General features: G+C 44.3%; 1 protein-coding gene across 1 annotated transcript in view; it reads left to right on the forward strand.

The window, feature by feature from the left end:
- Positions 1-20,899, forward strand: part of Fto (FTO alpha-ketoglutarate dependent dioxygenase) — a 352,191-nt gene that overhangs the window by 159,721 nt on the left and 171,571 nt on the right. The window contains exon 7 of the mRNA XM_029532367.1: positions 7,684-7,797. Coding sequence (XP_029388227.1) covers positions 7,684-7,797 — 114 coding nt within the window. The remainder of the gene's footprint in view (positions 1-7,683; positions 7,798-20,899) is intronic.

Genomic DNA, 20,899 nt, shown 5'->3' on the forward strand with positions numbered 1-20,899 from the left:
CATAAGAAGCAGGTGGCTTTGTGATAGCCCCTACTTAAGATGCAGAGAAAAGACTTCAATTCACTTATAAGCCAGATCCTCCTTTATGTTATTATGTACATTGTGAGCTTACAGCCTTCTAGCAAGTTTCCCCTGGAAGCGGCAGAGTGGGCCACACTCTTGGACTCGGAGGTTCTCCTTCTCCTACCTCTCTCCAGAACTGCTCTGGAGTGGCCCCCTGTGTCTGTGCAGCTGGAGCAGAGCACATAGTGAGGCGCATAGTGTAGTGAGACACATGTCCCTTAGGACTTGTGCACAGCTTCCTGAGTAAACTCTGTGATTGACCAAGGGTTTACTGCTTGCTTACTTACAGGAGTGGTACCAGTGTGGTCATAATGGTTTTGAAATATGATTTTTGTAGTGTTTTTTTCTTTTCATCTTTTTTTTTTTTTCAGATAGATGCTTGCTGTGTAGGTCAGGCTAGACCCAGACTCACAAATCGTCTGCTCCAGCCACCCAAGCTCTGGAATCACAGATATGCCCCGCCATCCCTGGCTGTTCGTCAATCTTTGCTCCACAAGCTCTGAGCTCACTGCCTTAGGTTCAGGCAGCCAGATGCAGCCTGTTTCTTTCCCTTCATATAGTCCGTTGGCATTTCTGAGGGAAAACTAAACCAGATTCACCTCTTTTGACTGTTCTGTGGAAAAGGCAGGTGCAAGTGCAAAGGTTGCGGCATGATGTAGCTGTGAACCGGAAGCCACCGTACAGTTGCTTTCCTGGTTCTCTGAAGACCCAGAAGGTCTTTGATGATCAGTGGGACCTCAGGCAGCCGTCCACCTTCTCCCGCCTGTGGGCTTTCACTTGACGCTGTATGGGAATTGCTCAGATGGTGGGATAACGATGTTCATTGTGCATGTGAGAATTCGGGAAGTGTGGTTCATGCATGAGCTGAAGACTGCCAAGACCCTCAGGGGGCTGTCTGTTGTGTCTCTGTTCTTATCTTTGGGGACCCATGTCACCTGTGGAACCTTTCTGTCTCCTGTCTGCATTTTGGTTTCCTGATGGATTCTGTCTTTTCTTTCTGCTCTTCTTGGTCTCAGCTTCCTCTGTAGGTGTTGTTGTCTAGAGAAAGGATGGAGACCCTACGTCTCACACACATGCTTGGAACTTTTTAGGTCACTCGGTATGCCGCACTTTAATTTGTTTTTGTTTTAGGGCTTCAATAATAGGACCAAATCTACTTTGTAGCTTTCCTATCCTGTGTTTGAGGGGGAAAATTCTTTTAGTAATGAGGAAAGTAGTGAAGGTGGCATTTGAGTAAAACTCTCAATCTCCCACCTCTGGCACTGAAGTAAAAGGGTCAGGCTATACCACTGAGTAGGTTCTAGTGTCCACAGAAATATGGCATCCCTTTGATACTACTTACCAGACAGCCTCTGCCTGACTCAAGTCCCAGTGCTGAGCTCCTTGCCTGGCGGGAAGGCTGTGAGCCAGCAGGGATGGAAAACCCTTTCTGCACAGAAAACGCTCCAGGCCTGTGAGATGCTTACAGTGAGTCCTGGGACTTGTGCTCTTCTCCATCCCTGGCAGGAATCTGACATCTACCAGGCAGTTCCTTATCAGCTCATCGAAACCTCAGCACAAACCAATATGGCTATTGCATGAGTAGCCCTGTCTTATAGCTGGCCGAGGCCTTCTGTAGCACAGCCCGCTTCCCACTGACCTCAGAACCCTATGTCTCACACTTCTGTTTCTCAAAGTGGTTTTTGTTGATGGGAACAGTGCTAGGTTTTGTTTTGTTGTTTTTTTTTTTCTTTTTTTGTGCTTTATGTTCATTTTTATTCGTTTACAGAGACTTAGGTTTTATTAAGGGATTTCTCAAACCGAATTTTCTTTTGTTGTTTCTTTCCCATAACTCCCCACCTGCGCCCCCTCCTATTCCCTTCATTGCTTCCCACCGTCACCTCCAGTTTGACTCAGGGTCTAGCTGTATGGTCTAGGCTGGCCTTGTTAGTCCCTCCCTCAGTCTAAGAAGGACACTGCTATGCCTTCTTCTTTCACCACCACCACATCATCACCATCATCATCATCATCATCATCATCATCATCATCATCATCATCATCATCATCATTGATTGTTTCCAGTTAGCATTCACAGTAAAGGCTTCCACTGAGAGATTTCGTATGTGTGTTTCAGTACACTTTGCTACTGGACCATTAACTAACCTGCGCTGTCCTCCCCTCCTGCCTTGGTCTGTTCCTGTTCATCTTCTCGAATCGCCCTTGCTCCCACACTGAGCAGATCCCTTTGTCCTATCTTCTTCCATGCTTCCATTAGCATCTCTTCCTCTGTCTCATAGTCTCACACATTTCTAGTCATGTGGGTATGTATGTATGTAGGCATGCATGCACAAATAAACATGTAATGCACATTTTTATCTAAATTCTGCTGTGTATTTTTCTGGCTTATTTTGTTTAACATAGTGATACCTAGTTCCATTATTTTCCTGAAAATGCCACGATTACAGTCTTGTTTATAGCTGAGTAAACTCCCACTGTATCTATCTATATACCTCACTTTCTTTATCCATTCTAATAGGTTTAATTAAGCCAATTCAAGCTGAATTGAGAGTTAAAAGGCAGGTGTATTGGGGGGCAGTTTTTGGATGAGTAACTAAGGAACTAGGCCAGGGAAACCATCATGCAGACAGGGAGACGGGAGGAGGGGAGACGGGTGAGACAGAGAGCAAGCAGCACATGCACGAGGGGACGGGTTGGGGGGGAGGGACGGGGAGAGGGAGTGGCAGTTGGGAGAAAAATGTCTGGGTTATATAGGGAAGAGCCTCTTGGGGAAGGGAAGCCAGCCCCAGTGCAGGGTATAGCAACCATGCCTTGGAACAGGACTGACAGATGCTGGGAGAACCTATAGGCCAGGTCCACTTTGATGTGTTAAATAGGCATCTGAGCTTCAAGTCCAGGATCTGAAACCCAACACATTCATCTGTTGATAGACATCAACATGGAGACTGGTTCCAGAGCTTTGCTGCTGTGAATAGTGTGGCCTTAAACAGAGATGTGCAGATATCTCTATAGTGTGATGGCTTATAGTGTGAGTCCTAGATAGGGGTAGAGGAGTGGTGTATCTGCATCCTATGGTATTCTGGTTTGGTTTTTGATTGTCTAATGACTGCACCTATTTATGTTCCCCCCACGAAAGGGTCCTTGTTGCCCCACATCCATGTGTTGTCATTTATTTTCTTGATAACTGGGCTGCAGTGGAATTTCCAGGTGGCTTTAATTTGCACTTTGCTAATGGCTAAGGATAGTGAGTACTTTTTCAAGTATTTATTGGCCACTTGTATTTCTTCCTTTGAGAACTGTCTGTTCAGTCCATTCCATTTATTGACTGGATGATTTGATTTTTCTGGTATTTACTTTTGGAGCTCTTTTGGAATCTAGGTAGTAACCTCCTGTTGGGTGTGTATTTGGCAAATATTGTTTTCCTGTTCTGTGGGTTGACTCTTTAATTTGATGGTTGGTTTTGTCTCTGTGTAAAAGCTTTTTAACTTCATTGATCATCCTTAGGTCTTCTCCAGAAAGTCCTTGCCTATGTCTGTATTCTGAAGTGTTTTGCCTTTCTTGGTATTTCAAATCTTTATTTAGGTCTTTGGTCCACTTTGAATTGATTTTTCTTTATGGTGAAAACTGTAAGTCTTGTTTCATTCTTGCCCATGTGGATACCCAGTTTCCCCGGCAGCACCATTATTGAGGATGTCATTTTTCCAGTCTGTCTTCCTGACATCTTTGTGAGGCATTAGATGGCCCAGTTATGTGGGTTTATTTCTGGGTGCTCTGTTAAGTTCTCCTGTCAGTGGGTCTGGATGTGTGTCACTGCCGGTTTTGTCACTATGCCTTTATAGTATGCTCTGAGAGAATGTGTTGTGATACCATAGCATTGCTCAGTCTCTTCCGCATTGCCCTAGCTATCAGGAGTATTTTATGCTTCTGTATGAGTTTTAGAAGTTTTTTTTTTCTTCTAGTTCTGTGAACAGTGTCACTTGACTGTTGGTGGGAATTGTATGAATTCATAGGTCACTCTTTGTAATATACCTGTTTTCACCATACCCTGTCAGTCCCTGAGCATCAGTGGGGAAGCTGCCCATCATCTGGGGTTTCCAATTTTTTTCTGCAGTTCTTATTTCATCGTAGAGTCTTTTACTCCTCTGATGAGGAAGGAGAGTAAGTTATTATGAGTGGCGTGTCCCCCTGTCTTTCTTTCCTGACAGTTTAGAGGTGTGTGGAAGGACAGGCGATCTCTGTGTGCTGGTTTTATGTCTTTCCACAAGGCAGAAAGCAGCTGTCAGATGGAAGGCTTTTCTCAGGGATCTTTACGGCCTCTCTGTTAGGGTCATGTTGTCTGTAAACAGAGATCGTTTGACTTCCTCTTTCCTATTTGCGTTTCTTTTCTTTCCTTCTCTTGCCATATTTCTCTAGTTAATATTTGGGGCACCATACTGAGTGACAGTGTAAGTGTGGAAAGCCTTGTGTCATTCCTGGTTTTAGAGGATTTAATGGAATATTGGCTTGGAATATTGTTTGTCACATAGAGCTTTTACTATGCAAAAATATGTTCCTTCAGTTTGTAGTTTGTTCAGGGATTGCACAATAAAGGGACATAGATTTGTTGAAAGGCTCTTCTGCATCTCCTGGTGGCCCTGTGATTTCTGCCCCTACATAAGATATGTGCTTTATTTCATCTGTATTTGATGCGGAACCATCCTTGCATGCCTGGAATGGAACCAGTTTGGCCGTGGGTCATGTTGTATGACTAAGGATTTGGTTGTGTCTGAGTTCACCAGTGAGTTCAGTCAGCTGCCTTTCTTGCTGTTCTCTGGTTTGGGGATTGTGGTAACACCGGCTTAGTTCACTGTGTTTGGTAGCTTCTGTTCCTTTCTGTTGTATGAATCAGTTTGAGGGACACTGATGTTAGCTCTTCCTTAAGAGTTTAGTGGAAATTGCCAGTGACTTGATCTGGTTCTGGGCTTTCCTTTGTTTGGAGAGGTTTTTTTTTGTTTGTTTGTTTGGGTTTGGTTTTGGGTTTTTTGTTTCTTCATCACTTTCGTTGCTTTTTATGGATTTAAGTTGTTTTATATCTTCTTTATTTAATTTTGGTAGCTCATAATTTGCTGGGAATTTATCTATTGCAAGAAAGTGGTTCCTAGTCTCTCTCTTTCCTGAATATCCAGAGCCCTGATTCTAAAGAGGAGAGGGAACAAGAGGAGGAGGAAGAGGAGGAAGTTACTGCATTTATTTTTGTATGGAAGGTTGGAAGAGCTTAGGCCATGGCATGTGGAGGTCAGAGAAATGTGTGGTCTCCTTCCACCGTGTGGGTTCCGGGGCTCACCCGTAGCTTGATGGGCTGAGCAATGAGTGAGATGTCTGAGGAGGAAGAGGAGGGTTTTTTTTTTTGTCATCGTGGCCGGGCCCTGCCTTTGCTTTCTTGTCCTGTGACTGACTGAGTCCTTCCTCCATGGCCCTCTTCCTGTTTCCAGGCTCTCCACAGAAGTACAGTCCCCGGCCCTAATAGGTTGAAGGGCTTACTGCACATAGTAGTCTTTTTATTCCTTCTATACCAGGGTGGTTGAGGCTTCCATATCTGTCCTCTTCTGCAGAAAGGGTTGAGGAGGCGTTGGAAATCGACTCCCCTCTCCCTACAGTCAGGCTTGAGGCTCTACCAACAGGCTGTCGGACGGTGGGAACGCTTTCATGAGCAGCCCTGTAAAAGGCGCTCTCATTTCTCTTGTAGTAAACCTGCTGAGAAGCCTGGATCTCCACTGTGAACTGTGGCCATATTCATCCTCCTCTCAAAGTACTCAGATTTACCTTCCAGTGACCACTGCCTTTTCATGCCACAGAGAAAGGGTTAGCAACTGTCTTAATGTTGCCCACATTCCTTTTTGTTTTGTTTAAACAGCTTTAGCTGAAATCAGTTCTACACATCAAACAAACATTTATTTAGCGTAAACCAAAACCTTTCCATCCGACTAGGTCTTCTCCAGTTTCTTACTTGAGCCGTTTTCACCGTTGTTAATCTTCACAAGTTGCTTTTGTTTGCCTCCTGGAAGCTCATTGTGAAGAAACAAATGGAAGTCTTCTGTGCTCACAGGACATGATGACAGCAGCTCAGCTCAGCGTGGAACGCGATCACGCTGCAGAGCAGACACCACAGCGTGGTGCTGGGGTCGCTGGACCCTTCTTTGGAGGGCAGAAGTGAAAAGGAGCTTGGGGTGGAATGGAGTCACACCTTGACGCTCTGGTTTGAGGTACAAGTGGAAGGCAGGCCATCGCAGGCTTATCTGCAAAGTGTTGGTCAGATGCTGATCTGTGTGCATTGAGATTGTTGTCATAGAAACGATCAGACGACTAACCCTGAACTGGCTTGAACAGAAGAGGCTTTGCGATAGGTCATCCAGTCAGCAACTGTCTCCCGGACCTGACTTCTGCTTCTTATTATTCACCAATATTGGTCACTTGACATTTTAGCAAATTAACAAAGCTGCTCAGACCAGGGTTGGCCGTGGGAAATGGCCTGAGAAAATAGGGGTTTGTGATATATGTTCATGGTTATGTAAATGTCATACGTCTTAATTGTGGCAATTGTTACTATGGAAAGTTTTATATATATTTTGTCCATGTATAAACTCATCAATCTGAGTACTTAATCTAAATGCATTTTTAAAAATTATTTATTTACATCCCAAATGCTGCCCCCCAGGTACCCCACTCACAGAGTTCTTCTCCCTCCATCCCCCATTTCCCCTCCCCTTGGTCTCTGAGAGGGTAGCTGCTCTCCCTCATCCCCTCAGACCTGGCTTTATCTTCTCATCTCATGTCCTGCCATTTTGGCTCCAGTTTGACAGCAAGATGTCTTCAGGCTCCTTCTTTTCCAGTCTTGGAGCCTCTATTCTGAAACCCAGAAATGGGAAGGAATGTTTGGCTGTTCCTACTGCTATTAGTATGGTAGCTGTAGCTCTGCCTATATGAAAGGGCCGAGCCTGGAGAAGGCATGGATCTGTACATTCTGCGGGTAGGAGGAGGCGGTTAGTGCAAACAGCTTAGTACCTTCACAGAAGAGAACGTGACTTGGTGCCTTCTGCCTTTGCTCTGTTTGCCTGTTGTGATTGGCCCTTACTGAGTCACCAGCTGAGAACCTTAGAGGCTGTGTAGGGTCCTCTGTAACTAATTATATATTGTTTGCTTATGTGACTAAGATGATCACCAGTTTCTCCCAGCCCTTGGGTAAGTTCTTTATTTTCATTATAAGAATTGACACATGATACTCTTTGTATCTGTCTTTATCATGGCCTTCTTAGCTTTTACTAAGGATGTTTAATTACCCCATCATGACCTGCCATTGCACATAGTGGGTGCTGCCTATAGCTCACAATTCCACATGCCTAAAACATCTACCCTGACCTGGGTTATCATCCTAGCAGGCCTCAACTCTGAGACTTCCATTTTCTTGGCTTCCGGAATGTTCTGGAGAGCCCAGGGGATGTTGGCAGTTGCTTAGGTTAAGCTTTTCTCGCCTCTCTCACCCTCTGTCTACTAAGTTGCCAAAGGAGACTTGAGCGGGGAAGCCATTGTCCTTGTTGGTCTATCACAAGGACATTATAACCGCCACCTTCTTGTTCTGGTCCACAGGTGGAGTTTGAGTGGCTGAGGCAATTCTGGTTTCAAGGCAATCGATACAAACTTTGCACTGATTGGTGGTGTGAGCCCATGACGCAGCTGGAGGGGCTGTGGAAGAAGATGGAGTGTGTGGTAAGTGTATGAGGTCTGAGCGCGTCCTCTGGGGCACCGCACTGTGCATGCAGAACCTCAGCCGGCTGATTTCCACAGGCAAATGTATGCGTTGTCCACTTAAACGGCCGTGCTAGGCTATCTCCTATAGGGTAATGGGAGCAGCCTGCAATTCTGTTTCGGGAAACATTTCTGATATTCTTCACAGAGGGCGCCCCGCTAGACATGAGCCAGGGCGCAGCGTGCGGATGGTAACAGCAGCACCCAGCACTCATTTGTGGGTTTATGTTCCAGCCACCATTCAAAGGGTTTTCCTTATCAAGATTATAAATCCTTGCAACAATTGATGTGGACAGCATGGAGAGCCCTAACTTATAGATGTGAAAGCCTAGGTATAGAGAAGTTAGATACTCGTCTAGGGCCACTAAATAGATTGCTGAGATGCAGAGCGCACATGATTTTACTCACCATAGCCTAGCAGTTTAGCAAAGAGAGAGATGTGGATGTCCCCATGTATCTATGGCTAAAATAAAACCATGTTGTGGGGGCTAAAAAAAATAAGTCATGGCCTGGCAAAATGGGGCAGAGTTGTAAGGACGGCTGTTACCATCCTTGATGACCTGAGTTTTATGCCTGGGATCAGCAAGGCTTAATGAGGGTTATGATGGATAAGCAAGGATTCTATGGAAGGAGAAAATGAACTCTCAGGGTCTCCTCTCCTTTCCACGCATGCACACCGTTCAGATCAGGGTCAGGTCACTACCGCTGACTGTGACCATGAGGAGAGGAGAGGATTGGGTGGGATGTCTGGGCAGGAATCCTAGGTCTTGGAACTGTGGAAAAAAGGTCAGAAGGCAGAGCACGTAGGTGTGTGGGACATGGACATGCCGGCAAGTTGGCAGGTGGAAGCCACTTGATGAGCCTTGGCTTGGATAACCATAGCAACAGAAGGTGCTTGTGTGCTATTTTTATGATTACTAAAGATTTTATGAGTACTGATAATGTTTAATGTTCATGAGTAATGTTCATGGTGACCCCATGTGATAGGTATGACCTTTGTCTCACTTTTACTCTCAGGAGACAGGAGCCCACGGGCCTTATATAACTTTCCCAAGGTCACCTACTAATAGGTGGGAGAACTGGGATTTGAACTCTAGAAGGCCTGCTCTAGGCTTCTTGCCCTTTTCTGCTCACTGATCTGCCTCCAAAGGCTTGGCTTTGGAATGTAGAGGAAAGGCGATAAAAGCCTGCTGACCTCTGGAGAGTGCCACTTTACAGCATTTGAAGGGTGCAGACAGCAGTGACTCATCCGCAGGGTGCACAGCGGTCGCCCATCCCCACCAGTAGTGGATCTTCCTGGATCTATATTTGATGCACAGGAAGCTACACAAGCATAAATTATACAGTTTGTTGAGTTGAGAAATAAATATATACCTATAGAGCTATCATCATTGCCCACACTGAGAGCAGTCTGTCACCTCCACTTTGGCCAGCCAACTTAGTGTTACTGGTTTGATGAAGATGCTATCATATCTTCAGTAATCCCTGTCTTATAATAATGAAAATATCAAGTCGCAAGTATGAAAGCCTGAGCTTAAGAGTGTGCAGGAGAATGCACATCTCTGAGCTCACTCACACTTGCCTCTGTAGGGATCAGCATCTGAGAAGGGGACACCACTGCCCTCCTAGAATAACCCCAGAGGCACATTTCCCCAAACCCTGAGTTAGTACAGAGCACTGTGTCGCCAACTTGGAGATGACAAATAGCCCCCCTCTACCTGGCTAGCCCTGTTCCTGAGCCAAGCCTGCAGAGGACACGCTGTTCTTATAGGGTACGTACAGCTTTTGCTTGGGTGAACTTTTGATTTTTGTTATGTTTTACATAGGCACTTAGGGTTCTGCTTGCCAAGGCTTAATTGTTAGATGTCAACCTGACATTGAAATCATAATCTTACCAAGTTGTAAATTAAGACTTAGAAATAAGTAAAAAAAAGAACTGTAATTTTGTAAAATTAGTTGTTTAATCATTTATTTTTCATTTTGTATACATTGATACTTTGTCTGCATGTGTTTGTATGAAGGTGTCTGATCTGGAACTGAAGTTACAGTTGTGAGCTGCCACGTGGGTGCTGGGAATTGAACCTGGGTCCTCTGGAAGAGCAGCCAGTGCTTTTTAACTGCTAAGCTATCTCTCCAGACATAAAGAATGTTTTTTAAAAAGTTTTTATTTTAGAAGTATTTGATTTGATTTAGGAGTATTCCACCCTGCCAACAAATGCAATGTTTAGTATTGTGATCACACAGCGAAGTTCATTATTAATTCACTGGAAAGATATCTGACTGTAGCTGCGTGTCAGTCTCAGTATGTGAGTGCACACATTTGGTAGGAGTGGCAGTTAAAGGAAGAATCTTCTTTTTATTATATTTTATACTGAAAGGAAGGAAGGAAGGAAGAAAGAAAGAAAGAAAGAAAGAAAAGAAAGAGAGAGAGAAAGAGATCCAAAACAAAACAAAAAAAACTAAATGAGTAGCAATCTGGAGAATTTTCCAGAGCTCTGTTCTTTACTGAGAAAAAAAGAAAAAAAAAATCAATGTTTCAGTGTCTCCCTTGCATACCATAGTTGGATCATGATCAGCAGAGTGAATGATTGGGCCAAGATAAAAGGGCTGTTTCTTCTAAATTAAGTTGAAGTTGCTTTAAGCCTTTAAAAAGATTTCTAATAAACTCATGATAAATTATTTTTGCTATTGAAAGAGACAGCAGAGAATAATCTTTGGAAAAGTCCCCTGCTCTGTGGCTCTTAGTGCGGTGCCATGTGGTATTTGGGTATTGGGGTTGGATAGGCATTGGCTGGTGCAGCTGGCTCTGTCTGCCTTGCTCCTGCTCTCTGGTTTAACTTGTAAGCAGTAGGGGGCAGTGTTGAGCTGCCAGTTGGAGGTCCCAAGATGCTGTCCTTCAGGAAAATGCATATAAATGTCCCATTAACTGCCAAGAATTACCCCTGTTGCTTCAAGTTAGCTGTAATCTTCAAGATTCCATAACACAGGAAATCAGTTGTGGGTTCACATATTCAACAGCAATTTCACTTCAAGAATGCAGCGTTTGGTGCGCATTTAGATTCTGTGAAATTCAGCTAATCAAAAGGGCATTTCTTGATTGTTCAAACTTTTCTTCCATGAAATATATTACTCCAAGTTATTATGATTTTAGACAATGATTATGATTCCTTGTTATCTTTTTGCATTTTTGAGTTAATGGAGTCCTGTGTGTGTTGTGAAAAGTTGTCTTTGATCAGTGCATCTTTGTCTGTTCTGTAGCACATGCCCATCCTTCTCACTGAGGAAAATAAGACCTGCCCGCCACCTTGGGCAGTGCACGCGTTGGTAGGGTTTGGTTTGGTTTTTGCCTATGAGTTAAGCAGCCTTTGATGGCCCCTGTGTCAGGGAAGAGTCCTGTTCTGTAGTTTCTGTCTGTCTTCCCATCCTTTCTGTCGTGCGCTTGGGAGGGGCTGCCTTCTGAAGCCCACGGGAGAATGGGAAATGAATTTTGAAATAGCTGTAATAGTGGTAATTGCAGCACATGTCATAACCAGCCACATATTTCAGAAAGTTTAGTCAGCTGTACATAAACTCCCCGGCCTCTGTTCCCCACTCCCTGTCCCAGCAAGCATGCCCCGGCACACTGCGTCTTCTCACTGCTTCTCTCCCGGAGGACTGTGTGTGTGTGCTTGCTCTTGTGATGTAAATGTTAGGCCCTTATATTTGAATGACATTCTGATAAAACATCACCTCTCCCCTGAATATTACTTGGTGGATTTATTGAGCGTTGAGCCCGGAGCAGCCTGACCCTTTGCACCACAGTCAGACCTTTCTTACCTTCTTTGCTCTCCACTCAAGAAGCATTCTAACAGTTGGGCACTAGGCACATATTTGTATTTTATTATCTTTGCAGCCAACCCACTGCCTCTCATCCAAGATTATCATGTTAGGAGGAGGCACTTCGGGATAGGAGAGTTAGCATTTGAAAGAAACCTTGCAAGCTTTTCTTGCCGGCTAAAGAGGAGTATGAAAGGCTCATGTCTCCTGTGAGGCAACGACATCTCGCCATGGCCTGAGATCCAGTGGATAGGCCGTTTGTCTCCCAGGGGTTGGTATCGCTCTTTGCAAAACTGACATTTATCTTACCTATAAAAATGTTTTAACACTATCAAATTCGCGGCGAGACCGAGAAGAATGCCGGGGCTGAAATCCTCTAAATTGATGGCATTTACTCATTTCCTTTTGACCTTAAAAACCTCTGTTTTGTACAATGCAGAGGAATTATTCCAGGGGAGCTTCCTGAGGACGCGCCCTGAGAAGAGCTGGTGGTTTATGTACTGCAGGAGATTTTTTTTCATGCTCTTCATTGCTGTTGCTTTTCCTTCTGGGGGAGAAAGTGGCTCCTGCTTATCCTCCATGAGTTGGACCATTTCCCATCGCAACAGTCCCAGGGCTACAGTAGCAGCCTGTGCATGGCCATTGGCCTTAATAACCTTTGCCAACTGTAGTGGGTGCAAGCCAAGGCTGGATTATTTTAATGTATCCGTTTTGAATCAGTGTAAAATACAACATATAATTATGTTAGGTAAGCTATAGGCTACATTTAATTTGCCCATTTATGTTAAAATTTGGCCCAGGAGAGCAGAGAGATGTGGCAAATGAGTGGGTATTTCATTTCATAACATAACCAGGTTCTTGTTGTTAAAGTTTTAACAGAGAAATGTTCATCAGAATGTAAAGGCGTCCCTGACAAGTTATTTATAATAGTTTAATTCCAGGTGAGTCACGCGTCTCTGCTTGTCACTGTGGTCTGCATAAATCATGAGGAAGCTTGCTGTGGAGGCAGCCTGCTGCTGCAGGGACGGGTCCTCAGTCTGTGGCTCCCACAGTTGCAGGGAATGAGCAAGCCAAAGAGCAGTTTTGTTTATTTGTTTGGGGAAAGGTTAATGAAGCTGTCACTGTAGCTGTGGATAAAGTTCTTTATAAGTGAACATAAGAACAAGGCTGCTTCTTATGTGCTGAAATATATATCAAACATAATGGTATTTAGAAAACAGCGCAAGTAAATTCATATTAAAATTCTTCCTAAATTAAAGATTTTAGGGGGTCTGAGAGAGATAATAAAATATTAATAAATATTTCAGGCTCATATTAATGGTAAATCACCCAGACACAGTATGTATATTTATACATGTATATGTTTACCTCCTCCCATAAGTATTCCTGAGAATACTAAATTACATGTACTAACAATGTACTAATGTAACCTTGCCTCCCATTTCATCCTGTTTTCATTTTCATCCTCCGTTGTGTGTGTCGTCTATGTATGGATATGTACACAGGAATGCCAGTTGTTTATGTATGGATATGTACACAGGAATGCCGGTTGTTTATGTATGGATATGTACACAGGAATGCAGGTGACTTTGGAGGCCAGAGGCTTCCAGTCCCCCGGAGCTAGAGTAAGAGGTGGTTGTGAGCCAACTAGCATGGATGCTGGGACTTGAACCTGGGTCCTCTGCAAGAGCCCGGCAAGCTCTTAACCACTGAGCCATCTCTCCAACCCTAGGGTCAGTATTTCTTTGTGTGTGTGTGTGTGTGTGTACACGCGCGCGCGCGCATGTGTATGCTATAGCATGTGTGGGTAGTCAGAAGACAACCTTTTTTTTTGCCATTTTTTCCATTTTTTTAAAGATTTATTTATTTATTATATGTAAGTACACTGTAGCTGTCTTCAGACACTCCAGAAGAGGGCGTCAGATCTTGTTACAGATGGTTGTGAGCCACCATGTGGTTGCTGGGATTTGAACTCAGGACCTTCAGAAGAGCAGTCGGGTGCTCTTACCCACTGAGCCATCTCACCAGCCCCGGGTCAGTATTTCTAATTTAGGAGCAGAGTATATTTTAGTAATTTAAGATGTGGAATGAAATGTCTGGTGGTTTTCAATTAAGATTTAAATTCCCCTCTCCCTCTTTTGACTGGGACATTGCTGAGTGGCTCAAGATAAGCCCAGATTGGAAGCAGGTTAAACAGTTCGAAGCACCCAATAATTCAAATTCTGGAACACAGTATTTTAGGGCCTTTTTGTTTGTCTTTGGAAATTGGCAAAAGCTACAACCCCTGCCTTACATTTTTAGTGATCCTCAAGACATTCACTTGGCTCTTTGGACCCACCCCTCAAGTCCAGTTTCCCACAGCAGTATTGTTCTAAAAGCAAAAATACTTCGAGAGGGAGGCGGTCTTATGTGTAATTTAATATTGAACTTCTTTCTAAAGTGATTTGAGTTTTTCTTGATAGATTTTTGAGTTTCTCTTGGAACAACCCCTGCCCCCCAGCTGCTACAGACTTAGTAATGATTTTTTTTTTAAGCGTGTGTACCCTGTCCTTTTCGGGGGTGGGGGGGAAATAATACAATTCCAAGAGAATTGAGACTTAAGCCTCCCAAGCCGAGTGTGCATGGGAAGCACAAAGCCCGTGTTTGTGATTCTCTTTGAAGTGTTTTGCAACTGGATAAGGAAAAATTTAGAAAGCGGCTGATAGTGTTCAGGGTAAATACTTAAACCCCTTTAGAGAATTTCACACACAGATACTGTGTGCAGAAAAAAGGGGTACTTATGTTTCTTAAAGCTGCTACAGCCTGCAGCTTTGTACTTAAAGACAGAGGTGTTGAATAGAATTCTACTGAGGATACATCCAGTGACAGTATCTTCAGGAACATCAGAGCCGGCCAGTGGTAGACTTCCCGTTCTTAACCCTTGCATGAGCAAGAGCCTTCTAGTGCCCAGTGTTAGGATATGTGAGGGACACTCAGAAGACTCGGCTGCCACCTCTGTTCTAAACACAAGGGCAAGACTCAAATCACAGAAAATGTGACAGGAGCTAGGAAATGCCAAGTGAAAATGTGCCGTCTCTCTTAACCTGTTAGTGCCCAGAGAGAAAGCCTGAGATAATCAGGCAGGGTTTCTGTTTTCACCTTGACACCAAAGCATTTGACATATTTTTGTCCATCTTCATTAAATACACATATGCATGGCACACACACACACATGCATGGCACAGATGCTCACACATGCATAGCACAGACACATACATGCATGTCACAGATGCACACACATACATGTCACAGACACATACATGCATGACACAGAGATACATGCATGGCACAGAGACACACGTGCTTGGCACAGATGCACATACATGCATGGCACAGATGCACACGTGCATGGCACAGACACACACATATGCATGGCACAGACACACACATATGCATGGCACAGACACACACATATGCATGGCACATGTATGGCATAGATGCACACACAAATGGTACAAACATACATGCATGGCAGAGACACACACATGCAAGGCACATACACAGCTTTTAGTACATTCTATTTGTTAAAAACAAAACAAAAAAGCCCATAGGTGTATCCTCTTGTTTCAAATGTTTTTAGCTGCTATGAAATTCAAATCTGTGTAAAGGGCGTAAAAGCCCTAGCACTTCTCCTGGGGGAACTGTGGTCGCCTCAGCTGCTGGAATTTATTTTGGGTCACTTTGACAAGCAGGCCATAACATGCATGTGTGAATTCAGAAACCCGGATGCCAGACTAGTGTGTCAGGAATCTCCATTTTTCCCAGGAAAGACAAAGGCTAACACATCATACCCTTCTTCCCTCCAGGGCTTTTAGCTTTGGTGGGGTGGTCCTTCAGTTACTCTCTGGCCTATCATGCACCTGAGAGAACAATCTGGGCTGTGTCCTAAGTGAGTCATAGTGCAGAGAAGGAAGTGGTGTAAAAATAAATTAAAACAAAAGACAAGCCCACAGCTTTGAAAAGGAAGCAGCCTCTATCCACTTTGGTTTTTGCTGTTTTAATCCCCAAGTTAGGTATCAAGTAGTCCCTAAAGCTGTTGCCTTCGGAAGACCTTTGCTACGGCGATCTCCGGACAGAGCTTGTAGACGACAGTGCATCCAGAATAGAGGTTCCAGAGGTTGCTGTTACTCCCCTTGCTCAGAGGGATCGGCCTTGGGATTCTACCCCCAGCCCCAGATCCGTCCCAGAACCAAGAGGACTCTGAGGAGTGTGGAGCACGGTGCTGCTCTTGCAGTGCTCCCATCCACCACGTGTTAAATATTTGTGGGGTGGGACTGGGAAGCTTGTCATAGCTTTGCAAAAATGCCCCTATGGAAAAATGTGCTCAAACTGCTAAAAAGCTCGCTTCTCTGAGAACTATGGGAACACATGCAGTTGCCTCTCCCATACAGCAAGGGTGGCATAGCCACAATCCTGCTTTTCCTCATCAACATCTGGAAAGTAACAAGCCTGCACTCTGGCCAGGGGCTGTGATGTGCCGCCTTTTGATTCTCCTACAAGCGCCTGTGTAATCAGTGCTCCCTGACGGTTTTCATTCCATTTTTACCTAACAAGTCAGTCAGGGTTCCATTTTCTCTCCTGATCTCTGCCTCATCTGGAAACACCTGTGACCATCTCGTTCGTAAATCTTTTCTCGGTTTGTATGAAAGGCTCAGATAGATGATTCCTGCTTGGTTTTGATTGGTTAACAAAATTAGCTTCCAGATTAAGAAATGGGTGTTATGAAGTCAGCTCGGAAAGGGAAGCGCGCATGTCTCAGACAGATCTGCTTTAGCTGGAGGGACTTGGAGCTCCTGGTTTCTTGACAGCCTTGTTACTTAAGCACTGCTAATTTAAATGAAGAATTACAGAATACCCACAATTATTCATCAGATGTTAACAGATGTTTGGGAGAACTAAGAGGTTGCATTTTATTTAATGCCCCTAGACCAGTTCTTCTCACTCTGTAGGTTGCAACCCCTTTCAAAAAAATCTCTGTTTCCTAGAATATTTACATTACAATTTACAACAGGAGCAAATTTACAGTTATGAAGTAGCAACGAAATCACTTTATGGCTGGGGGTCACCACAGCATGAGGGGCTGTATTAAAGGGACACGGCATTAGAAAGGTTGAGAAGTACCGCCCTGCGGTGTTGGTGCAGATAGCAGTGAGCTTCATAAAGAATGGCCCTAGGACACCGTGCCCAGAGTAAAGCCATGTTTCCGCAGCACTGAAGAGTCATGTCCTGGGTACCTGTGTTGGGATGGGTGGACGCCACCCTGTAGCAAGTGCTTCATATTAGGCACATCACAAGTCCCTGACCTCTCCTAGGTCTCACAGGTCAGCAACTGAGGATCCTGTGGTTTGGCCTAAGCTTGAGTATCCTCTTGATTGCACTCCAAGTCTAAAAAAGCTCTCTTTTCAAAATACACTTGTCACCTGGCCAACCTTCGCCACCTCCTTATGGGAGCGGCCCTGTAACCAGCCTTCTAGCACCTAGTAAACTGTACCGGTTACCCATCTGCAGCTAGGGCTCCTTTAAAATGAACGTCACTGGCCTGATCCAGACCTCCCATGGCACTCAGAATTCCATCTTCCTTGAGTGGCTTTCTGAGCCTCAGGACCCACACTTCTGCCATTGTGTTTATTTGCCTCGGGACTATTCTCTGCCTTGCTGTTCCCATCCCTCCACTGCATGCTGTCTTGTCTCATCCTTGGAGAGAGCATCTCTGGCTGAGCTTACCCTCCTTGCAGGGTGCCCTGCCCTCTCTGCTTGCTCCATAGCACCTCACCATTAGACAGGGAATTTCCTTATTGTCTTCTTCAACTCATCCAGCCTCCCCTCCCACGGGCAGCAGAGAAGCTGACAGCTCCTGGGGTGCTGGCTGGCACACAGTAGGTGCTTACCATACATTTACAGAAAGGAGGACTAGATGCGAGGTCAGTGTTGTGGAGAGTCCCACTATGTAGGGAAGCCTGACCTCTGGTAAGTTTCCTCAGAATTACCTCCTAATTAAAGGGTTATTTTAGAATAGCTTCTCCACTTAGAGGGCCCTCAGGATAGCACTGACAGCCGTCTGCCTGTGTAGCAGCTCTGAGAGCCAGTGTGAGGGTACAGAGGCAGGTTGTGTGCCTTTGGCATTTCTAGCTGAGAAGATTGAGAAATCACTGGCAAATGACTTGTGTAAATATGGGGATTTTTTTTTTTTTAAATGAGAGAACTAGGCTTTTAGTTTCCCAGAGTCATTGTATTGCCACAACTTAAGAAGGCTTTGTCTCCTTTCTCGGCACCATTCATGTCTTAGAGTTCCCTACTCTTAAAAAAAAAAAAAAATGCAGTAGAGTAAAACCATGTCAAAATTAAATGACTTCTGTAGCCAGGCTTGAACTTTGTTGTGGTTAATTTCAGAATACAGAGAAAGCGGCATGCAGTGGACAGGTTTTGGGCACAGAACTAGGAAAATCCCCGAGGAATAAACCGACTTCCGCCAGACAAGCTGCAAACTGATTAAAATATTTATCATCCTTTGGGTATGCAATAGCTTTTGATGATGGAAGGCATATTAATATTCATCTTTGCTGCGTGTCTCCACTTCAGACAGATCGCAGGAAAGGATGTTCAAATGACCAGCTTTCTTTCCTCACCAGGAGCCTTGAGCCCCGGTGCAGCTTGGAACCAAGACATGCCTTGTGATGTGGCTGAGCTTTTCCTCTGGGGCATGGAGATGGGGGATACAAACCAAGGGAGACCTTTGCACTGGGAAGCTTTAAAGGATTACTGCTTTCTCAAGGAAGTCTTTTGCTAGAACAAAGGGAAAAGTTGGGCCATGATTTTATGAGCCACAGAACTACTGTGCTGTCTGAGTACAGGAAACGGACCTAGCTTCTTAGGTGAAGTCAGAGGATCCAAGCTTTAGAAAGGGTTTTATGAAAATGACACTGGGGGTGGGTTCCCTCCCCCTTCCCTATTTCCCTTCCCCCTCCTCGCTCCAACCATTTTGTTGAGGAGGAAGGAGGGGAAATAATTAGTTGTGTCTGCCACTTCTGTCCAGGTCTTTTTATGTTGTTTTGAGTGTACCATTGATTGTCCCTTCATCCTCAGCCAGACAGAATAAACATACTGTCCTTATAGCAAGGCTGAAGCATCACAGGGTGCTTATGGGAGTCTTAGGATCAATCTTATTTCCCTCCTCCTCCTCCTCCTCCTCCTCCTCCCTCCTCTTTCTCCTTTTCTTCCTCCTCTTCCTCTACCTCTTCTTCCCCATCCTCCTCTTCTCCTTCCTCTTCTTAATGAAAGAAAGGATCTGACTCTATTAGCCTTGTTAATTAAGCAGCATTTTCCGGGTAGATGGGAATAACCTAGATTGCATTTTTGGGTGCAAATATGAGCATGAGGGAACTTGACCTTTTTTATTGATTGATCTGAGAACTAACTAGTAATTGAAAATGAAGGTTCTCATAAAATGACTAACATGTTAACACTTAATTTCAATATTTCAGATCTGAAAATTCAGACTCTTCCCCTTTACACTTACTTTATAATTCCACGCTCTTCGGATATTTGCATGAGTGATAACCTAAAAATTGGGCAATAATGTTTCTTTGAAATCTATTTTAATATTGTAACATCAGAAGAGAAATGTTCTGTCTTCATCTCGTCATTTAATCATACATCTGCTCCATGTCGTCCAGATAAGGGAAGTTGTACAAAGAGCTGGGACTTAGGTCTCCCAGGCTGATAAGGCGAGAGGCAGTAAGTGATTCAGTGGGAGGAAAATCAAAGGAGAAAGGCAGAGTCTGACACAGGCCTGTGGGGAAACGAAGGATTCTGATAGATGGAGAAGGGCGGAAGATATTCAAAGATGGCCAGAGCAGAGGTGCAGGAGGAAGGAAAACATTCTATTCTTGTAAACTTGATCAGGCTTCATGGAGTTTGTTTTGTGTGAGTCGGGCAGCGGCAGATAAGATGAGAAAGATTAGCACGGGCCCTTTTTTTTTCTAATGCATTTTTTTCAAAGTACAGTCGTTTCCTCTATAGTGACTTTCAAAGTCATTGGTTGCGAAGTACAAGTATGTGCAACTAAGAATAGAACGGAGAATAGTTTGATTATCTTGTGTTTGCAAAGGTTTTGCTTGGGAAACAAGTCCGATCATAATTTTTCCCAATTTCCCAATCTGTCTGTACCCTAAACACAGCCAACAAGCCACTCTACATTGTCAAAATATGAATTACAAACAAGCTGGGGTGTTTTTCCTTACCAAGTTTCTTTTCATTTCCCCTCCATTAACTGAATGCCGAAATAATAACTGTAAACCTTGTCCAGAAGCAGGTCTTCCTTTGTGTGGTCCTCTTGCTGGTTCTCTTCTGTGCATGAGCATGGCCCTGAACTGTTGGAGGTGTGATGGAGGAAACGCATCTCCTCTGTGTCTTCTCCTGATGACGGTCTGGAGGACCCAGTACCTGCATAGGAAAATTATGAAATATCGTTAACGGCCGTTCCTGAGGTCTTTGGTTTGGTTCAGGATAGCAGGAGTGGTTATGGGACAGAAAACAATCCCTTTGGTTGGCAGCTTCTGGGACTGCACTTTGTGCTGCCCTGTGTTTGCATCTGCAGTCTGGCACATTGGTGATACCGAGTGAAAGACTGGGGTGCTGTTCCTACTGTAAATGGTCACTGCTCTTCCAGTGTCCCAGTGATATGTATGGATCTCTGTTCCACTTCACGACTGTCCCTCTGTGCTGCTGTCACTCCTTCTAGGGCACAAACTGTTGATTCTTAAGTCATCAGTAAGCCGCAGCTTGTTCAGCCCTGAGTGACTGGAGACTGCCTTTACTTTGATTCTCTTTAGGAACCTAAGGTCTGGGGTTAATTAAAAAGACCCTTTCTCCTTAGGTAATAGTGAGACAGGAATGACATTATAGGACTACTGTTTCAGTTTACCAGAACCTTTATGAGTTGCCCTACAGTATAATTTTCTGGAGAGCTCATGGGTTTCAGGCTTCCCAGAAAATCCCTCTTCTATGATATCCCTTTATTTTTTTCACATTCCCAAGGAAGAGGTAATAGAGATGTTTGGTATTGTTTAATTTCTTCCAAGGCCTGCCTGCAGCATTCATTCTGTGTTCTGATCTTAGGAATATCACCACGGATAATATTCACACCCAGGTGCCAGGCTCTGAGAAGCAGCTCTAGTGATGATCCATCTGACGTTGTCCTTTG

Source organism: Mus pahari, chromosome 20 (assembly GCF_900095145.1).
Source record: "Mus pahari chromosome 20, PAHARI_EIJ_v1.1, whole genome shotgun sequence".
Classification (NCBI taxonomy): Eukaryota; Metazoa; Chordata; class Mammalia; order Rodentia; family Muridae; genus Mus; species Mus pahari.